General features: G+C 43.0%; 1 protein-coding gene across 2 annotated transcripts in view; it reads left to right on the forward strand.

Moving 5' to 3' along the window:
• LOC144505230 (slit homolog 3 protein-like) overlaps window positions 1-18,867 on the forward strand; it is a 678,283-nt gene that overhangs the window by 498,787 nt on the left and 160,629 nt on the right. For both annotated transcript variants that reach the window (XM_078231240.1, XM_078231241.1), the window contains 4 exons: window positions 5,719-5,858; window positions 9,386-9,479; window positions 11,932-12,069; window positions 15,279-15,519. In XM_078231240.1, the coding sequence (XP_078087366.1) occupies window positions 5,719-5,858; window positions 9,386-9,479; window positions 11,932-12,069; window positions 15,279-15,519 (613 nt within the window). The remainder of the gene's footprint in view (window positions 1-5,718; window positions 5,859-9,385; window positions 9,480-11,931; window positions 12,070-15,278; window positions 15,520-18,867) is intronic.

Raw genomic sequence — 18,867 nt, forward strand, 5'->3', positions numbered from 1 at the left:
TCGATGGGCCACATGGCCTTCTTCTGTACAGTAGGGATTCTATAAAGCAAGTCACACATGACACATCACTGATCAATTGGCCCTATTTTGCAGTTCTAAAGAAAATGATGGAATGATTAAGAGCCAGATATATTATTTATAAGGAGGAAAATGTTAATTGAAAATTGCTCTTGAATTAACCTCTGGTATTTCAGAGAAAAAATGAACATTCAGCAAAAGGGATATTCTTATTTGCAAAGCAAACAGTTAGGCTATTAGCTTTGATGCAATGAGAAAATGAGGCCTTTGAGATTATTGGCAATAATTTATTTGGGAAGATGGTTAAAATCATCTTAACCTAAAAAGGCGAAGCGGCAACCAAAATGTTTGCTTCAAAATTGCTCCAAAGTGGAGCCGTGGACAGAAAGATGGTGGCAGATTCATGTCTTTTGCTGTCGTGTTAGATTTTACAGATTTGTTATCTTTTAAAAATGCTTTCCTCAGTGCCTGGGGCAAAAATGAAAACCTCATACTCTGAAAGTTGATAGTATCTGAAAATCTCCCTGGAAATTAATTTGATTTCACTGGGGGTTTATGGTTGAGTGATTGCGCCTTTTGAAGTGTTATTTCTGGGTAGAGAATATGACTAAGCTCCCATGAACTTTCCACAGTCTCGTACACAAGTTCAGAAATAAAAATGTCACTCTCAAGTCTGCATCAATAACCCAAGCCCGAGACTGCTTTATTTACTCTGGACAAGGTCCAATGATCCAGTGTAATAATAAATGTAATCTTTAAATGCCCAATAAAATTCATATTTTTGACCTTCATTTGTCTGCAAAAGTTTAGCTTTTCTTTACCAGAAAGCTTTGATTTCATTCAGGTCCCATATCGGAGAGTGGGGTATGAAGCCTTGGGGAAGAATCTTGTCCGAGAATCTAAAACTAGGAATCACTTTTTTAAAAAAGGGGTCACTCATTTAGGACAGGCATGAGGAGAATGTTTTTCTCTTAGGGTCGTTAGTCTCTGAAACTCTCTTCCTCAAAAGGCAGTGGAAGCTGTGTCTTTGAATATTTTTAAGGCAGAGTGAGATAGATCCTTGATTAACAAGGGAGTGAAATGTTATCTGGGGTAGGCAGAAATGTGGGATTGAAGTTGCATTCAGATCAGCCATGATCCTATTGAATGGCAGACCAGCCTCGAGGCGCTAAGTGGCCTACTCCTGCTTCTAATCTGTGTTCATAAATCACAATTTGATGTCAGCAGTTCCCGATCATTGTCTTGGTTAAAGTCAATTTAAACATTGATGACATTTTCTCTTGCACATGAGATGTAGTATTGTTGGGTGCTCTTTTCTGATCACAGAGATGTGTCTTAGTGGCACAAGTATAGAAGTTCATTCCCAGTGAATTTCCAGAATATTTGATCAAATAAGCACTGTGGGCCAGATTTCACTAGTTGTAATAAAAGTAGTTAGGCCCTGTAGCCCTCACCCTTTGTACCTCACCACCTCCCCATTAATTCCCCATATCCCTTCCATGCCAACTCAAAGGCAACTTAACCAGTGTCCACCATGGCAGATTACAGAAACCATGTGGAGATTTAAAAAAATACATTTAGAAAAATCGAAGACAGCTCTCATTCGGTACACTGGATAGTGAAAAAAAATCTCCCATTCCTGAAGTCCATTCAAACCTTTTTAAATATCAAGTAGTTAACTTATAAAAACAAACTTCAATTCATAGCCCACATTAAAAAAAAACTAATCCTTTAATTCTCATTAAGCCATCACTCAAATTCTGAACTCAGAACCCCCTGCTAAGATAATTGGAGGTTTCAAACTCAGTCAAGCTTGCATAGCAATGTAATAATAGTCTTTGGAAAATGTCATCAAATACCGCATGAACAGATACTGTAACAGTTGGCCTGTCAGTAAAAGCAATCCAGCAGATTTTTTTAACAACCACTGACAACATCAGCCATATTTTCTACAGTTTAAAAAGCAGGAGATTTTAAAAGCACCAGGTTATGACAGCTAAATAGACTTTATCCCACCCTTCAAGAGTACGCCTACTGCATGAATCAGTGGATCCCTTCCTGTGGATTAAGGGCTGTACAAAGACCAAAATAGGGTCTGTTTGAACTTAGCACTTAGTTCAAATAGCTCTGCTAAGTCCTGGTTTCCCTCCTTTGTGAATCACACCCTGCCCCCATTCATCCTCTGGCAAAAATGGGATATGTCAGAAATGGTGGCGGGACTTCAGTATCCAGGTTCCACCTACCACTTTTAAAGGAAACTCCGGCCCTATAAATAATATTGTCAGCAATTTTTTCTCCCCTTCTGGAAACTGGGAAAATGTTTCCAAATGAAAAATGTTCCTCTCAAATTCAGGCCACTGCTTAAAAGCTAGTCAGTGTCCGGGGATGGAGGGACTGATTGTTGTTGGACAGAATCAGTGCATGGTATGTTCCGGCCCTCACCCCATGTCCTGTTTTCCAGCAATGGCTTGCCATTGACTGCCGGTGGGGTCTTCCAAACCCATTGATGTCTATGGTGTTGTGTGGCTTGCCTGTCCGGCCACCGGGGAACGTGCACCAGGGGTCATCTTCAGTGGGACTGGAAGATCCTGCCGGTGGATGACCAGAAAATCCAGCAGAGCCTTTCATAGCAAGTGGAAAATCCAAAATAATTTTGTTGTTGAGATTTGATTTTAAGTTGAGAGGGAACAACAAATCAGCACTAATACCGTTGGCAGATTGAAACCCTGTCAGCAACAAAACAGAAAGGATCTACGATATTGGGGTAAAGATTTGGTAAAACACTTGCTCCCTAACTGTGTTTTTCCCTGACAATTTGAGTAATACTGATTATAATGTCCTTCACTGAACCTCATCTTAATTCAGTGCAAAACTACTAGAAGAAAAGTACAAGATCACATTCGAATTTGCTTGTCCCAGCAACAATAAGAGTCATCCAAGTAGGTAGTCTTGTGTTTGATTCGCACTATGTCACTGCTAACATATTGGCAGGAGTTTGCACAGGATTTCAGAAAACTCTCAGACTTTTGTTCCAGAACTATTTTCGATCTTAATTTTCATGAAAGATAGTGAGTGGATGGTATTGGGATCTATAAATGTAAACTTAATTCCTGCTCTTGAAGTCTTGGATTTTTCAGTCACTCTTTTTTCTAATAGGAGAGTAGGGCTATACTTTAAAGTGAGAGTAGGAGATAGAGTGAATTAGCACACACTCCATTTCTTTTCTGCGAATTTAATTCCTCTCTTGGAGAGCTGTAAGGGCCCTATATAAATTGTCCCATTGGTAAGACGCAGCATGGGTTCATAAAGGGCAGGTCATGTTTGACTAATTTGGTGGAATTCTTTGAGAACATTACATTTGCAGTGGGCAATGGGGGACCTGTGGATGTGGTATATCTGGATTTCCAGAAGGCATTTGACAAGGTGCCGCACCAAAGACTGCTACATAAGATAAAGGTGCACAGTGTTACGGGTAATGTATTAACATGGATAGCGGATTGGTTAACTAACAGAAAGCAAAGAGTGGGAGTAAATGGGTGTTTTTCTGGTTGGCGATCAGTGACTTGTGGTGTGCCTCAGGGATCAGTGTTGGGAACGCAATTGTTTACGATTTACATAGATGATTTGGAGTTGGGGACCAAGTGTAGTGTGTCAAAATTCGCAGATGACACGAAGATGGGTGGAAGAGCAAAGTGTGCAGAGGACACTGAAAGTCTGCAAAGGGATATAGATAATCTAAGTGAGTGGGCGAAGGTCTAGCAGATGGAGTACAATGTTGGTAAATGTGAGGTTATCCATTTTGGTAGGAATAACAGCAAAATGGACTATTAGTTAAATGGTAAAAAATTGCAACATGCTGCTGTGCAGAGGGACCTGGGTGTCCTTGTGCACGAATCTCAAGGAGTTGGTTTGCAGGTGCAGCAGGTAATTAAGAAGGCAAATGGAATTTTGTCCTTCATTGCTAGAGGGATGGAGTTTAAAACTAGCGAGATTATGTTGCAGCTGTATAAGGTGCTGGTGAGGCCACACCTGGAGTACTGTGTACAGTTTTGGTCTCCATACTTGAGAAAGGATATACTGGCACTGGAGGGGGTGCAGAGGAGATTCACTAGGTTGATTCCGGAGTTGAGAGGGTTGGCATATGAGGAGAGACTGAGTAGACTGGGGCTATACTCATTGGAATTCAGAAGAATGAGGGGAGATCTTATAGAAACATACAAGATTATGAAGGGAATAGATAAGATAGAAGCAGGGAAGTTGTTTCCACTGGCGGGTGAAACTAGAACTAGGGGGCATGGCCTCAAAATAAGAGGAAGCAGATTTAGGACTGAGTTGAGGAGGAACTTCTTCACACAAAGGGTTGCGAATCTGTGGAATTCCCTGCCCAGCGAAGCAGTTGAGGCTACCTCATTAAATGTTTTTAAGGCAAGAATAGATAAATTTTTGAATAGTAAAGGAATTAAGGCGGGTAAGTGGAGCTGAGTCCACAAAAAGATCAGCCATGATCTTATTGAATGGCGGAGCAGGCTCAAGGGGCCAAATGGCCTACTCCTGCTCCGAGTTTTTATGTTTATTTATGTTTATATAAACTGAGTTTGTACAGCCCAGATCCCAATGAGTGTAAGCTATCCATAACTCAGCACAGACTGACACTAGGTGGGGAATTTTCCTGTCCCACCCGTCACGGGAATTGTAGCAGGCGGGAGACGGACAATACAAAGGTTGTTGCCCTCGGGCGGGATTTTCCACTTTTGAAGGTAGGACGGATGGAAACTCTCGCCCTGGATTGGCAATAGTAGGATCTCATTCAAATTCTGTGAGTTGAGTTTTATGGAAAATGTAAATAGCACACCCTGAGTAGCCAAAACATGAATCCTTTCTCTGCAGCTAACTCATGTTACATCCTGAACATGTGAGAGTATAGAAGGAGCCCTACTTTATGTCTAACTCAGGAAATGCCTATTAATGGCAGGCAGACTTCTCTCTTTCTAATAAAGCAATGAGGCATTGTTGAATCATTCCTGGGAACAAACTGTGCTTATTCAGTTGGGATAACTCTATTTGTTTTGGAAACAGCAGTTTGTTGTCAGATGTCTCCACTGGGGTTAGAGTGGTGGAAATGGGGTGTGTGGTTGAACTACAATCCTATGAGCTATCCTCCAAGCGGGTAGGATTGGAAATTAAGTCCTCAACCATTTGTCCAGAGGGATAGAAAAAAGTTTCTGGGTTAGTTGGATGGTTCTACTGAGAAGGGCAGCAAAGGGCTGAGTATCTTAAGAAGAAAATTGATCACATGAGTTTGCAATAACCAGTTTATAATACAAGGAAGTTCAATTATTATGCCCTCAGTCATTATTGTATGATTAGATATTGAGCAGTAAAGTGTTTGTGGATGTCCATTGTTGCTTGACAATTGATGCTGAATCTGAAAATATATCAAGGCGAGACCTGAGATCTTTGTCTCCTGTCTATATGCAAATCCAAATCCAAGATGACGAGATAAGTTCCTTACCTGTGTTCAGTTCAGTTGGCCAACCAGAGAAAGAATGCAAATTTTGTAGAACAGGGAAAAAATGAGGACAATGTGATAGGGATATTCATAATCACGTCCTCATAGGTTCTTGTTGCTACCAAGTACTTATTCAGTAGAATCTTAACTTTTTACGTATTCTTAAATTCGTTTTGCTCCTTTTGTTCTAGATGCCTATGTCCTGCTGGCTTCGAGGGACAGTTGTGTGAGATAAATCCTGATGACTGCGAGGATAATGACTGTGAAAATAACTCCACATGTGTAGATGGAATCAATAACTATGCCTGCCTTTGTCCACCCAATTACACAGGTATTGATTGTATGGAATCTCAGAGCAGGGTCTCCAGCACCTGGAACTGCTTAGAGGTCTGTTTTCCTACAGCATCCATGTGTACAATACAAAGCCATGCAAACCAGAAACTCCCTAGGTTGATCTCAGCAGCCCGAGGCTTAGAATGGGGAGTATATCAGCCACATTCCTCGCTCAGAGTTCCTAACGAGTGTCGCTTGCCTGAAAGTGCACACGTGTGGTATCAGGTAGAACAGGTGTGGGAATAGCCATAGTTTTGATGGGCCTTGTATTTAAATAGGCTGCAGAAATTCTCCATTGCCACCAGTGCATGAGGGGTAGCCACGTAGGAAAGGTACCAGCATAAGAATGGTGCCATGGGACATTACCTTAACAAGATTCTGTGATCAGGGTTTAATTTGGGCATTAGAATCATAGAATCCCTACAGTGCAGAAGGAGGCCATTCGACCCATCGAGCCTGCACTGATAACAATCCCACCCAGGCCCTATCCCCATAATCCCACAAATTTACCTGCTAATTCCCCCTGACACTAAGGGCAATTTTGCATGTCCAATCCACCCAACTTGCACATCTTTGGACAGTGGGAAGATTGTGCCACCATGCTGTCCTGTTGGGAGAACTGGTGGGAGCCCTGATGCTGGTACGTTCAACTCAGGCACTTATCTGGGCAGTGCTGAGATTTCCATTCAACTAAACCCCAACCAGGCAGAAATCGCACTGCAAGACCTGCCGGCCAATTGTCCAAACGTTCTGCTACATACTATACCTTGTAGAAAAGGCCTCGGAGACAATTAAGAAAAGGCTGTAATAAAATACACATTCACAAAGAAAACACAGGGTGTTTCAAGGCACTCTTTAAAATTCTCTCCAGAGTGTTCCGTGATTTCTAAGCTTTCACAATGCGGCCCACATGTGCGTATCCTTTTCATCCTTGAGAGATGGCATGTGGTTCCCAGGCGAGGATTAACTCCAATCTACACCACAAAGGATGGAGTCTATAAAAGGGATTAAAATCAGAGGTCAAATGATTGGGGTTTACCTAATTCTAACCAGATCCAACACAACTCAAATTCCACAGGGAATCTTATCACTTCAGCCTATGAACGCACAGGCACAAGACGCCCTCGCCTGGGTTAACTGATGTAGATTCCATGATAAGAAGCCCAAAGGCTCCAAATATTGCCTCTTTTCATGGAGACATGGATGTAATGATAATTGTGTTGCAATCCTGCAAGTGTGCCTGTCCTTGATTTTCTAGGGATGCCTTCAATTCCAAATTGATACAGTTCCCTTCCAGTTAAAACAGAAAACTGCCATTAACTTGTCTTGATGAATATTGCCTGTAGCTCAGACCACCACTCCACATGTGTGCACATGGATGAGGTCATTCATAAAATGTAATGCTGGAAGTTTATGTGGCAGGCTCCTTTGAGACCTCAGTGGATGGTTGTCCCTGCCCTTTTGCAAGTTGGCCCAGGCCCAGGTAAAAGTTACAAGCCATGGACAATGGTGAAACAAGGAGATTTTCAGTGGAGGAGCTAGAATATCGAGGGACATCGGCTGCTTACAGGTGGCAGCGATGCTTCACGATGAGAGCACGTGAGAAAGGCATTGAGAAACCAGCTCATGTTAAATTGCTCATTGCTCATCCAAATTGAAAACGGGAGGCTCCGATGAGCGACTGAAGAGGAAAGCACAATTACCACTACATAATGCAGGTTGTGAGCAGCAGATCCTGTGGTGTATCCTTGGAACATTAATGAAAACTGAGTCACCCGCCTCTGAATAATTTCTAGAAGCTTTGCTTAGTTCTGGAACAGACTCATGATATTGAAAGTAAGAGCCTGTATTTACATAGTGCCAATATCACATCGTTTAGGACTTCTCAAAGCACTTTACATGCATGATTTGCTTTTGAAGGGCAGTCATTGTTGTCATGTAGGCAATCACAGCAGTCGATTTTCTTATAGCAAGGTGTCACGTGCAACAAATTAGACAAATGACCAGTTTTTAGAAGATGTTGATTGAGGCAGGAGAGCTATTTTTCTTCATCTAGTGTCATCAGATCATTTACGCTTACCTTTACAGGAGGACAGAGCCTCATAATATCTCATGAGAATGTAGAAATTTGCCTTGGACCATTGTGCAGAATGGGCTGTCTGGTGTTGAATGCCAGTTACATGCCCCATTTGATATTTGAAGTCAATTAAACTAAATGTCGAGTGGGGCATTTAAACAGGCAGTTGATGCAACACCACCCATTTTGCACTAATACCCAAGAAGAATTTCCAGTGAAGTGTTCTAGCAATACAGCACTCCCTCAGTTAGCGTGTTGGCATGTCAATACAGAAAATGAGTTGAAGTCCTGGAATGGTACTTGAGTCTATATCTGTCTGACTTAACGGAGCTAAGCTGATACGTCACTGAGCTCATTGGTGTTTGGTGTCTGAGACATGCCTTTGCACTCAGCAAATGGTTTGGAACTCAACAGCTACAAGCCATGTCATGGTGCTGTCCAGAATACACTTGTGGAGGTAGGGTTAAGTGGGACGTTCGAGTTAATTAAGAAAAGATGGGTGACTTTCTTTTAAAAAGGACTGATTTTCCCACTTCACTTGTTTAACACTGTGGAGACTCAGTATCTAATGAAGTTACTCATTTCGCATTGAGATCTTATCAGTAAAAAGGGAAAAATCAAGTGATGATCTTGCCCTACTGTAATCCTTGTCCTGCTCCCTGATTAATTTTGAAAACTAAATCAAGCAGAAAAGTGACAAGTGGGGTGTGTCGGTGGGAAAGAGGCCAAAGGGCTTCTTAGCTGCTAACTTTTCAAAATTGGCGAGGTTGGGTAATTGACGGAGACAGTTGATGTGGCACTGCAGTTACGTACGTTTCATCATTAAAATCATCCCAAGGCTATTTAGTACCAGCACTAACTTTCTGTGATGATTTATTACCAATTAATGTGGGAATGCAGCAATTTCTTGAAATGCACGGGAGGCTAAAGGCGAAGCCAATAATTGATTGGCACAAATCATCCAACAACTGGTGGTGACTCACAACTTCCGACAGATCTCAAAATTGCAGTGTAATTTACATACAAAATACCGGCTTGCACATTGAACGTATTGCAATTTCAGAGAATCATAGAATCCCTACAGTGCAGAAGGAGGCCATTCAGCCCATTGGGTCTGCACCGACCACAATCCCACCCAGGCCCTATCCCCATAACCGCATGCATTTACCCTAGCTAGTCCCCTTGACACTGAGCGGCAATTTAGCATGGCCAATCCACCTGACCCGCACATCTTTGGACTGTGGGAGGAAACTGGAGCACCCAGAGGAAACCCATGCAGATACAGGGAGGATGTGCAAACTCCACACAGACAGTGACCCAAGTTGGGAATCGAACCTGGGTTCCTGGCATTGTGAGGCAGCAGTGCTAACCACTGTGTCGCCGCCCAGTAAATTCTGGCCCATTAAGTTATTAAATCTCGGTGACCTGCTGCTTCCCTCTCTCCACAGGTGAGCTGTGTGAAGAAGTTGTGGATTACTGTGTCCCAAGCCTTAATCCCTGCCAGCACAGCTCCAAATGTATCTCAAAGGATAGGAAATACAAGTGAGTATAAAGTTTTTATTCTTCATTGCAAATGTTTGGGTCATTTGAATCATTTCATCAATTCGGTCAAGCTTAAAAATAAATCAAATATCTTCATAACTCTTTTGCCATCTCCTACTTTCTTTTCCAGCCTGGAAAAAGAACCGGTTTATTTCTAGACTGTTTTTCAGTGAGATACACCAAAGCACTTCACTCCCAGTGCAGTGTTTTGAAGTGTAGGCAAACACAGCAGCCAATCTGTCAACCGCAAGATCCTACAAAAAGAAGAGATGAATGTTTAGAGAACCTGAGTTACAATGGTGCTGTATGAGGGATAAACGTTGGTCAGGGATCAGAAAAATTTAGAATGCCGTGGAATCTTGAACTAGCAGGTGTGACCTCAGTTCAACATCTTCACCAAAAATTGATCATTCCTGACACCTCAGTCAGCAGTGCACTGAAGTATTACATGTGTGTCCATGGACCAAGAGAGGCCTGCTTCCAAACCTTTTGTACCATGTTGCTCTGTGTCAGCTTTGACGAAGAGTCATCCAGACTTGAAACGTTACTCTGTTCTCTGACACCACCAAAGGTTTCTTTCACTCTTACTTCCCTTCTATCTGCTTAAGAAGGTATCCTTGCTCTACTCTGCATGTTGTTATGTCTGAGATTAGGAACTTATTGAGGTATTGAATGCCACTCCGCCATCTTTCTTATGATTGCCAGTATGATGATGGAATGTTGTAACATCAGTGGACATGAAGTTGCACATGAATGGGAATAAAGTCAGGCAGTATCTGACTTTTCCGTCCCATGGACCTGAACAAAATTGAATATCGAGTGTATGGTAAAATGAGTGGCTCAAACAATTCTGTATCCCAGCCACATTTTCCAATTCCATTGCCAAAGTTTTCAAATTAATCGTACCCCATCCTCCCCTCCTCCACTAATTTATTGTCCTGTGCTGGTACTCATATCCTCCCTCCTAATTCCCGCAAACCCCTGCTGTATATTATTTCCAACTGAGAGGCCAAGCCATAAGCTGCTCTGTAGCCAGAACATTACCAGAAAAGAATGTCAAGAGATACATAAAAGGCGTTCGGTGAAGCCTTCCCATCAAACCTCTTCCCTATTCTACCCCAGAGATCACAATCCCTCTGCTTGGGAATTGTCTAGCAATGGGAAGTCAGATTAGTGAGGGACCAAGCTATTTCTTGGTGGTGCCATATTCCGGCCCTCCACTGTATGACTTTTCTCTAATTTCCTTCCTCAGGCCTCATTCAATTGTTTTGAGTCACTTAGAAGCATTGAAGAGCAGCTTAAGATGATTTCATCCCCAAACCCTCTTCTAGCTCCATGGGGAACATCTTGCTGCTGCTGCCTGCTTCCAGCACTTTGACCAAGCGGCCTTTCTTCACGTATAGACCTTGACAGTGAGCAGTGGGAGGTTATTAGCTTTGGAGGTGACTCCGATCCTTTCTTCTCCATGTCCACACAGAGGCTTTCCGTTTGGGGATCATTTGATTAGAATTTGGGAAAGGTGGTGGTGGATTGGTAATGTTGCTCGACCAGTAATCTGGAGTCCCAGTCGAATACTCTGTGGACATGGCTTCAAATCCTGCCACGGCAGCTGGTGGAATTTAAATTTAATTAATAAATCTGAAAGTGAAAGCTAGTCTTAGTAATGGCGACGATGAAACTATCATCGACTTCTTAGGACCCCATTTGGTTCACTAAAGTCCTTTATGGAAGGAAAATACCTGGTCTGGTCTACATGTGAGAAGTCTCACAACACCAGCTCGGGGGCGGCACGGTAGCACAGTGGGGGCGGCACGGTAGCACAGTGGTTAGCACTGCTGCTTCACAGCTCCAGGGTCCCGGGTTCGATTCCCGGCTCGGGTCACTGTCTGTGTGGAGTTTGCACATTCTCCTCGTGTCTGCGTGGGTTTCCCCCGGGTACTCCGGTTTCCTCCCACAGTCCAAAGATGTGCGGGTTAGGTTGATTGGCCAGGTTAAAAAATGTCCCTTAGAGTCCTGGGATGCGTAGGTTAGAGGGATTAGCGGGTAAAATATGTGGGGGTAGGGCCTGGGTGGGATTGTGGTCGGTGCAGACTCGATGGGCCGAATGGCCTCCTTCTGCACTGTAGGGTTTCTATGTTTCTATGATTCCAAATAAACCTGTTGGACTTTAACCTGGTATTGTGAGTCTTCTTACTGTGCCCCAGTCCAATGCCGGCATCTCCACATTATGGTCTACATATGACTGTGGTTGACTCTTAACCACCCTCTGAAACGGCCTAGAAAGCCACTCAGTTCAAGTGCAATTAGAGATGACAGGTGCTGACCATGCTAGTGACGCCCATCCCCCATGAAAGAGTAAATTAATTCAGTGTGGCTTTGCAGTAATTGCAGCGTGCAGTGTCATTTTCCTGTGTTGGTTGTGAATTTCGCTAATCTTTCCCATTTGCAACAGATGTGAGTGCTTGCCTGGCTACACAGGTGAAAACTGCCAAACTAACTATAACGACTGTGTGGAAAATAAGTGTCGACATGGGGCACAGTGTGTTGATGCCATTAATGGCTACACATGTGTCTGCCCCACAGGCTTCAGGTAAGCAAAGCATCATTTCTTTGGACTTCAAGCTCTATCAGCTTTCTGTTATTTTTAAATATAATTCTTTTTGATGTCCTCGTTCCTGCTGAATTTTTCTCAGATAATGTTCAGCTTTTCGTCTTTGGCACGAACAATCAAACTTTCATTAGTCTATTTCCAGTGTATGGGGTTTGTGTGCATGTGGTTTTGTGTATTGTACATCTATGTCTGCGTCTGTGTGTAAGTGTTTGTCTTGTTCCCAATATGTACTTTTTCCAGGGGAGTTGGTTTAGTTCAGTTGGCTGGACGGTTGATGCAGAACGACACCAACAGCACTGGTTCTACTCCCATACCTGCTGTGGTCTCTCCTCTCAACCTCGCCTGAGGTGTAGAGACCCTCAGGTTAAATCACCGTCAGTCAGCCTATGGTCACCTGGAATTACAGCGACTTTACCTTTACCTTACAGTTTCCAGGACATAAGCAGATGTACTTCCCTCTAAAAATTGTGCTTCCTAGGAATGGGGATCTTGACATTGACCATTGACACAAACGTGAATGGGGAGAGCATCAAAAGCAGTTCCAAGGAATGACAAGGACAACTTGAGTGTCCATCTCACCTGATCGATACAACGTTTGGATTGCAATGTGGGACCTCCCAGATATTTCTCTTCCAAGCCATTCTGTGATGCTAATGCTTTTCTCAATGGTGGTTCTTATTAGGCAAAAGTTTTGTACCTTTTTTTCCTAAAAATGAATTTTCTGTGATGCTCTGGTCTGATTTGCGGAGAAGTTGGAACAAGTCCTAATCCCAAATAGCTACTATATCATCCCTGGCATTCCCTGCCTCCCCGCCCAAATGACTGCCACTTCACCAAACCCCATTTCCAGTTACCAAGCCACCGGGAACCAGGCATCTTCTGTCCTTATCTTATGCCGGGAAATTTTGTAGATTTTGCACAGCAGTTCAACATGATTAGATGGAGCAAGAGTTGAATCACTGTCCACCAGCAGCACTCCATGCCACTAAATGGTATGGACCGTCATGTATTCACCAATCTTAAATGTAACTTGAACTTGATTAAGAGAATAAAGGGGCTGGTACCTCTGATCAAAGCTTAGAGTCAGTAGCCGTTATTCTAGTCCGCGATCAAGAACCAGAAGTAATACCAAACTACAAGCGTGTTATTATCTATTTTTTCTAAATGGCATTATGGTGGCATGGCGGTAATGTCACTGGCCTAGCAATCCAGGGGCCCAGACTAATGCTCTGGGGACACAGTTCAACTCTGACATTGGCAGCCGGCAGAATCTAAATTCAATTAATAAAATCTTGAATATAAAGCTGGTCTCTGTCATGGTGAACCACGAAAACCATCGTTGACTGTTGTAAAAACCCCTCTGGTTCACTTTTGTCCTTTAGGGAAGAAAATCTGCTGTCCTTATCCATTCAGGCCTACATGTGACTCCAGACCCACATCAACATGGTTGACTCTTAACCATCCTTTGACACAGCCTAACAAGCTGCTCAGTTGTAACAACTAGGGATGGGCAATAAATGCTGGCCTTGCCAGCTACCCCTATATGCCAGAAAAGAATAAAGGAGAGAAAAAATAAACTTTAACTGGTATATATGAAAAGCATTGAGGTTGGCTACATGGGATATTCATGAGCATCAGTTGTTCTGATTTACTTTAAAATTGATTGCTGGCATAATGTCTGACTCTTGTGTGTGTGTCAAGTGAGGGACCAAAGCATCTGTGGAGTTTACATAGTCACAGCCTGGGGCCATGGATGACATTACGAGACTATTCCATATGTATGTAACTTCTGTACACATTTTCCATCACAGTTCAGTGTCGTTCATGATGACCTCTATAGCTGTGAAGAGCGAATTGATTGCTCAGGCTCATGTGTGTTCAGCACTTCAAAATAAGAATCAGCATTTTACAACTTTTTTTGTCTGAAGTCAAGCATGTAATTGATGACGTCAATACTCTCATTATGTGCAAAAGCATTATTCAACTCCGTACATACAAGAACACCATTTGTAAGGACCAAACCTCTAATATAGAACATTACAGCGCAATACAGGCCCTTCGGCCCTCGATGTTGCGCTGACCTCTGAAACCAATCTAAAGCCCATCTAACCTACACTATTCCAATATCATCCATATGTTTATCCAATGACCATTTAAATGCCCTTAACGTTGGCGAGTCCACTACTGTTGCAGGCAGGGCATTCCACGTCCTTACTACTCTCTGAGTAAGGAACCTACCTCTGACATCTGTCCTAATAGAACATAGAAACGGTTGGATTTACCTCCTGTGTCCATCCCACCATTGATGACTTTATTCATTCTTGGGACACGGGCATCGCTGACTGGCCAGCATTTATTGCCCATCCCCTGGAGGATAGTTGAGAGTCAACCACATTGCTGTGTCTCTGGAATCACATGTAGGCCAGCTCAGGTAAGGACGGCAGATTTCCTCCCCTAAAGGAAATTAGTGAACCAGATGGGTTTTTCTGACAATCGACAATGGTTTCATGGTCATCAGTAGATTCTTAATTCCAGATCTTTTTACTGAATTTAAATTCCACCATCTGTCGTGCAAGGATTCGAAACCTGGTCCGCAGAACATTAGCTGTGTTTCTGGATTATTAGTCTAGCAATAATACTACTAGGGCCATTGCCTCTCCATTAGTTATCTCTTTCGACGTTGATACCACTCGAGGTACAACCACCTTTCTGTCAAAATGACGAGTATCTTATTACTTGGCTCTTGTGTGTAAATAGTTCCATTGTACAGAATGTTTTCAAGAAAACTTCATTATTCACGGTGGCACAGTGGTTAGCACTGCTGCCTCACAGCGCCAGGCACCCAAGTTCGATTCCCAGCTTGGGTCACTGTGTTGAGTTTGCACATTTTCTCCGTGTCTGTGTGGGTTTCCTCCCACAGTCCAAAGATGTGCGGGTTAGGTGAATTGGCCATGCTAAATTGCCCCTTAGTATCAGGGGGATTAGTGAGGGTAAATACATAGGGTTATGGGAATAGGGCCTGGGTGGGATTGTGGTTGGTGTAGACTCGATGGGCCGAATGGCCTCCTTCTGTACTGTAGGGTTCTATGATTGGTCTCAATATACAGAAATGATGCTGCAGCTCCTCTTATCATCATATCTATTCTTCAACTCACACTGGGGTGTTTGTGCTCTTTTTGTTTCTCCAGCGGACTGTTCTGTGAGATCCACCCTCCCATGGTCTTGCCCCGCACCAGTCCCTGTGACAATTACGACTGCCAGAATGGTGCCCAGTGCATTGAGGTGCACAGCGAACCTGTGTGCCAGTGCTTAGCTGGCTTCGCGGGACAGAGGTGCGAGAAACTCGTCACTGTCAACTTCATTGGGAAGGACTCTTATGTGGTGCTGTCTGCCTCCCAGGTCCGGCCACAGGCAAATATCTCGCTCCAGGTAGGTTATTTCAACAGTTTGACTTTCAGATCTGTGGGGGGATGTGGATGCCAATTAAATGTGGATTCCCAGGCGCTGCACATGGCTTCTGCTGGCTGTGCTTGTGTACAGATTCAGTTTATTTGCATAATTTGACAGTTTTTCTGCTAAATCATGTATCACATTGGTGGGCAAGAATGTTGGGCACCAGAAGCCAAAGTTAAAGAGCTGGATAGCCATAAAGTGCTGTCTTATAGTTTTGTCAGTTGATAATCCTCAACGTCATAAGGATATAAGAACATAAGAACTCGGAGCAGGAGTAGCCCATCTGGCCCCTCGAGCCTGCTTCGCCATTCAATAATATCATGACTGATCTTTTCGTGGACTCAGCTCCACTTACCCGCCCGCTCACCATAACCCTTAATTCCTTTACTGTTGAAAAATTTATCTATCCTTGCCTTAAAGACATTCAATGAGGTCGCCTCAACTGCTTCACTGGGCAGGGAATTCCACAGATTTACAACCCTTTGGGTGAAGAAGTGGCTCCTCAGCTCAGTCCTAAGTTCCCAGACTTTGACCATGTTAGAGGCCTACAGGAAGGTGCAACTCAAAGTAATGGTGTTTTTATTTTATTGGGGAGAGTATTACCCAGGATCAGTGTTCTATCCTGTTCCTGCTCAACAAGCTTCTCCTGAAACATCCATTCCAAATGGGTGCTTAGTCGGTTATAGGTTCGAGCTCCAACGTAATTAACTTTGGAGCATAGGAGCAAGAGTAGGTTCTTTGGCCTTTGGAGCCTACTCCACCATTCTTACTAAATCATGGCTGATTTGGTTGTGGTCTCAACTCCACTTTCCTGTCTGCTCTCCCCTCATGACTCTTGACTCCCTTATCTTCACAAAGATCTGCCTAACTCTGCCTTAAATAAATTCAAAGACATATCTCCATTAATGTCTGCGGAAGAGAACTCCATGCACCAACAACCTTTTTGGTAAAGAGAGCATAAGAGAAACATAACAGGTATCCACCCTGTCAAAACCCCTCAGATCTTAGATGTTTCAATAAGATCTCCACTTATTCTTCTCGACTCATATGGGTTTAGGCCTAACATGTTCAACCTTTCTTCATAAGACAACCCCTTCATCTCAGAAATGAGCCAAATAATCCTTACCTGAACTATTTCTGAAGCAATTATCTTTTTTTAAATAAGAAGACCAGAACAGCATGCAGTGTTCCAGACGTTGTCTTACCAAAACCTTGCACAGCTGCAGTAAAACTTCCCTATCTTTATATTCCATTCCTCTTGCAACAAACTCCAATATTCCATTTGTCCTCCTACACACTTGCTATACATGCATCCTAACATTTTGTGATTCATGTACCAGGACATCCAGATCCCTCTGTATCGCTGAGTTCAGCAACCTTCCTCCATTTAAATATTATAATTTTTAAAACTCTTACTGTCAAAGTGAACTAGTTCACATTTACCCACATTATGCTCCATCTGTCAAATTTTTGCTCACTCGCTTACCCTTTGCAAACTCTCTACCTCCTCTTAACAATTTACGTTCCTACTATAATGTCCTAACTATGTTAGGGGTTGTGGGCGTCTCTGAAAGAAAAGCTGTGGTTTGCACACATAGATTCAAACTAACACACAACAGGCTTTATTGAAGTGCTGTTCCCTGTACTGCATCCAGTACAAAACTGAAAGTAAACAACAGCCTAAGCACACACCCAAATGATATCACCATCAAAACATGCGATCAACTCTTAAAGCAGCCTGAATGCTTTTTTAAACACCTTATCTTGTTGTCAGTGGCAAATTTAGATACCATACATTCACTCCCTTTGTCTCACAGCGCCAGGGACCTGGGTTCGGTTCACGGCTTGGGTCACTGCTTGTGCGGAATCTGCACGTTCTTCCCGTATCTGTGTGGGTTTCCTCCAGGTGCTCTGGTTTCCTCCCACAGTCCAAAAGATGCACTGGTTAGGTGCATTGGCCGTGCTAATTTCTCCCTCAGTGTACCCAAACAGGCGCCGGAGTGTGGCAACTAGGGGATTTTCACAGTAACTTCATTACAATGTTAATGTAAGCCTACTTGTGACACTAATAAATAAACTAAACTTTTAAACTTTCATCCAAGTCATTGATATAGATTGTAAATAGTTGAAGACCCAGCACTGATCCCTCGAGCACTCCACTAGTTACAGCTTGCCAATTTAGAAAAGTCCCATTTATTTCTACTCTCAGCTTTCTGTTAGCCAGCCAGTACTTTATCCACGAAGATATACACTGTGTGCTCTTTTCTTGTGTAGTAACCTTGGATGTGGTACCTCATCAAATGTCTTTTGTAAATCCAAGTACACCATATTTACCCCTTTGTCCACATTGAAATATACTTCATCAATAAACAGATTATAGTTAAACATGATTTCCCTTTTACAAAGACATGTGAGTGCTGTCTGATCAAATTATGTTTATCTAAACATTCTGGGCCATTCATAATCCTCGTAGCCAGTTTTGCATGCTGACTGGCCATAGTGCGTGTATTAGGGACACACAGTGTGGTACATGCCTCAGGCCTGCAGTGGTTAGTAACACAGGGACCCTGCCTGTTTTGTGATTCAGTGCAAGAGATATTCAACACTGAATCATTGGCTTCATAGCCTTTAGGCATTGCATTCTTCTGAATGCTGCAATGATATCAGTCTGCAGGCCATTTGGATGATAATCAGATTGACAGGTAATGGTAAAGTCGCCCTCGTCCCAGGTGACCATAAGTTGCTTTTCTCTTTGAGGGCGAGAGTTGACTGGTGGTGATTTGACCTGATGATCACCACACCCCAGGTGAGGGGCAAGGTTGAGAAGGCGAGGTCTTCATTAATAACCTCAGCCAGTACGGGAATTGAACCCGTGCGGTTGGTGTCATTCCGCATCACAAATCAGCCGTCCAGCCAACTGAGCTAACCGACCCCTATCAGACTGATAAGGGAGGGGTGATGACATGACAAGATATTGTATTCAATGGTAGATGTTTAATAATTAATTATGGGTTATTAATTATGAGTTCCTTTTTTTGTCTGTGTTTTGCTCAGCATGGATTGGGAATAAAACATTTTTCACTAAAGACTCTAGGCATTCAGTGTTGGCAAGAGGAACTGTTTGCTTGATGTAGTGTGGTCCAGATGTAAACCAAAAAAAAACTTCTTCTGCATTGACCCACACCATGGGATAAATATGAAGTAAGATCATCTCTAGAATATCCCTGATTTATTTTGAGGTCAGTTACAAAATGAACAAGGTATTGAATTAATCACTCTCTACAAAGGCACACCATGGGTTCCCAGTTCAGGTAGGCTATGGGT

This window comes from Mustelus asterias, chromosome 16 (genome assembly GCF_964213995.1).
Source record: "Mustelus asterias chromosome 16, sMusAst1.hap1.1, whole genome shotgun sequence".
NCBI lineage: Eukaryota > Metazoa > Chordata > Chondrichthyes > Carcharhiniformes > Triakidae > Mustelus > Mustelus asterias.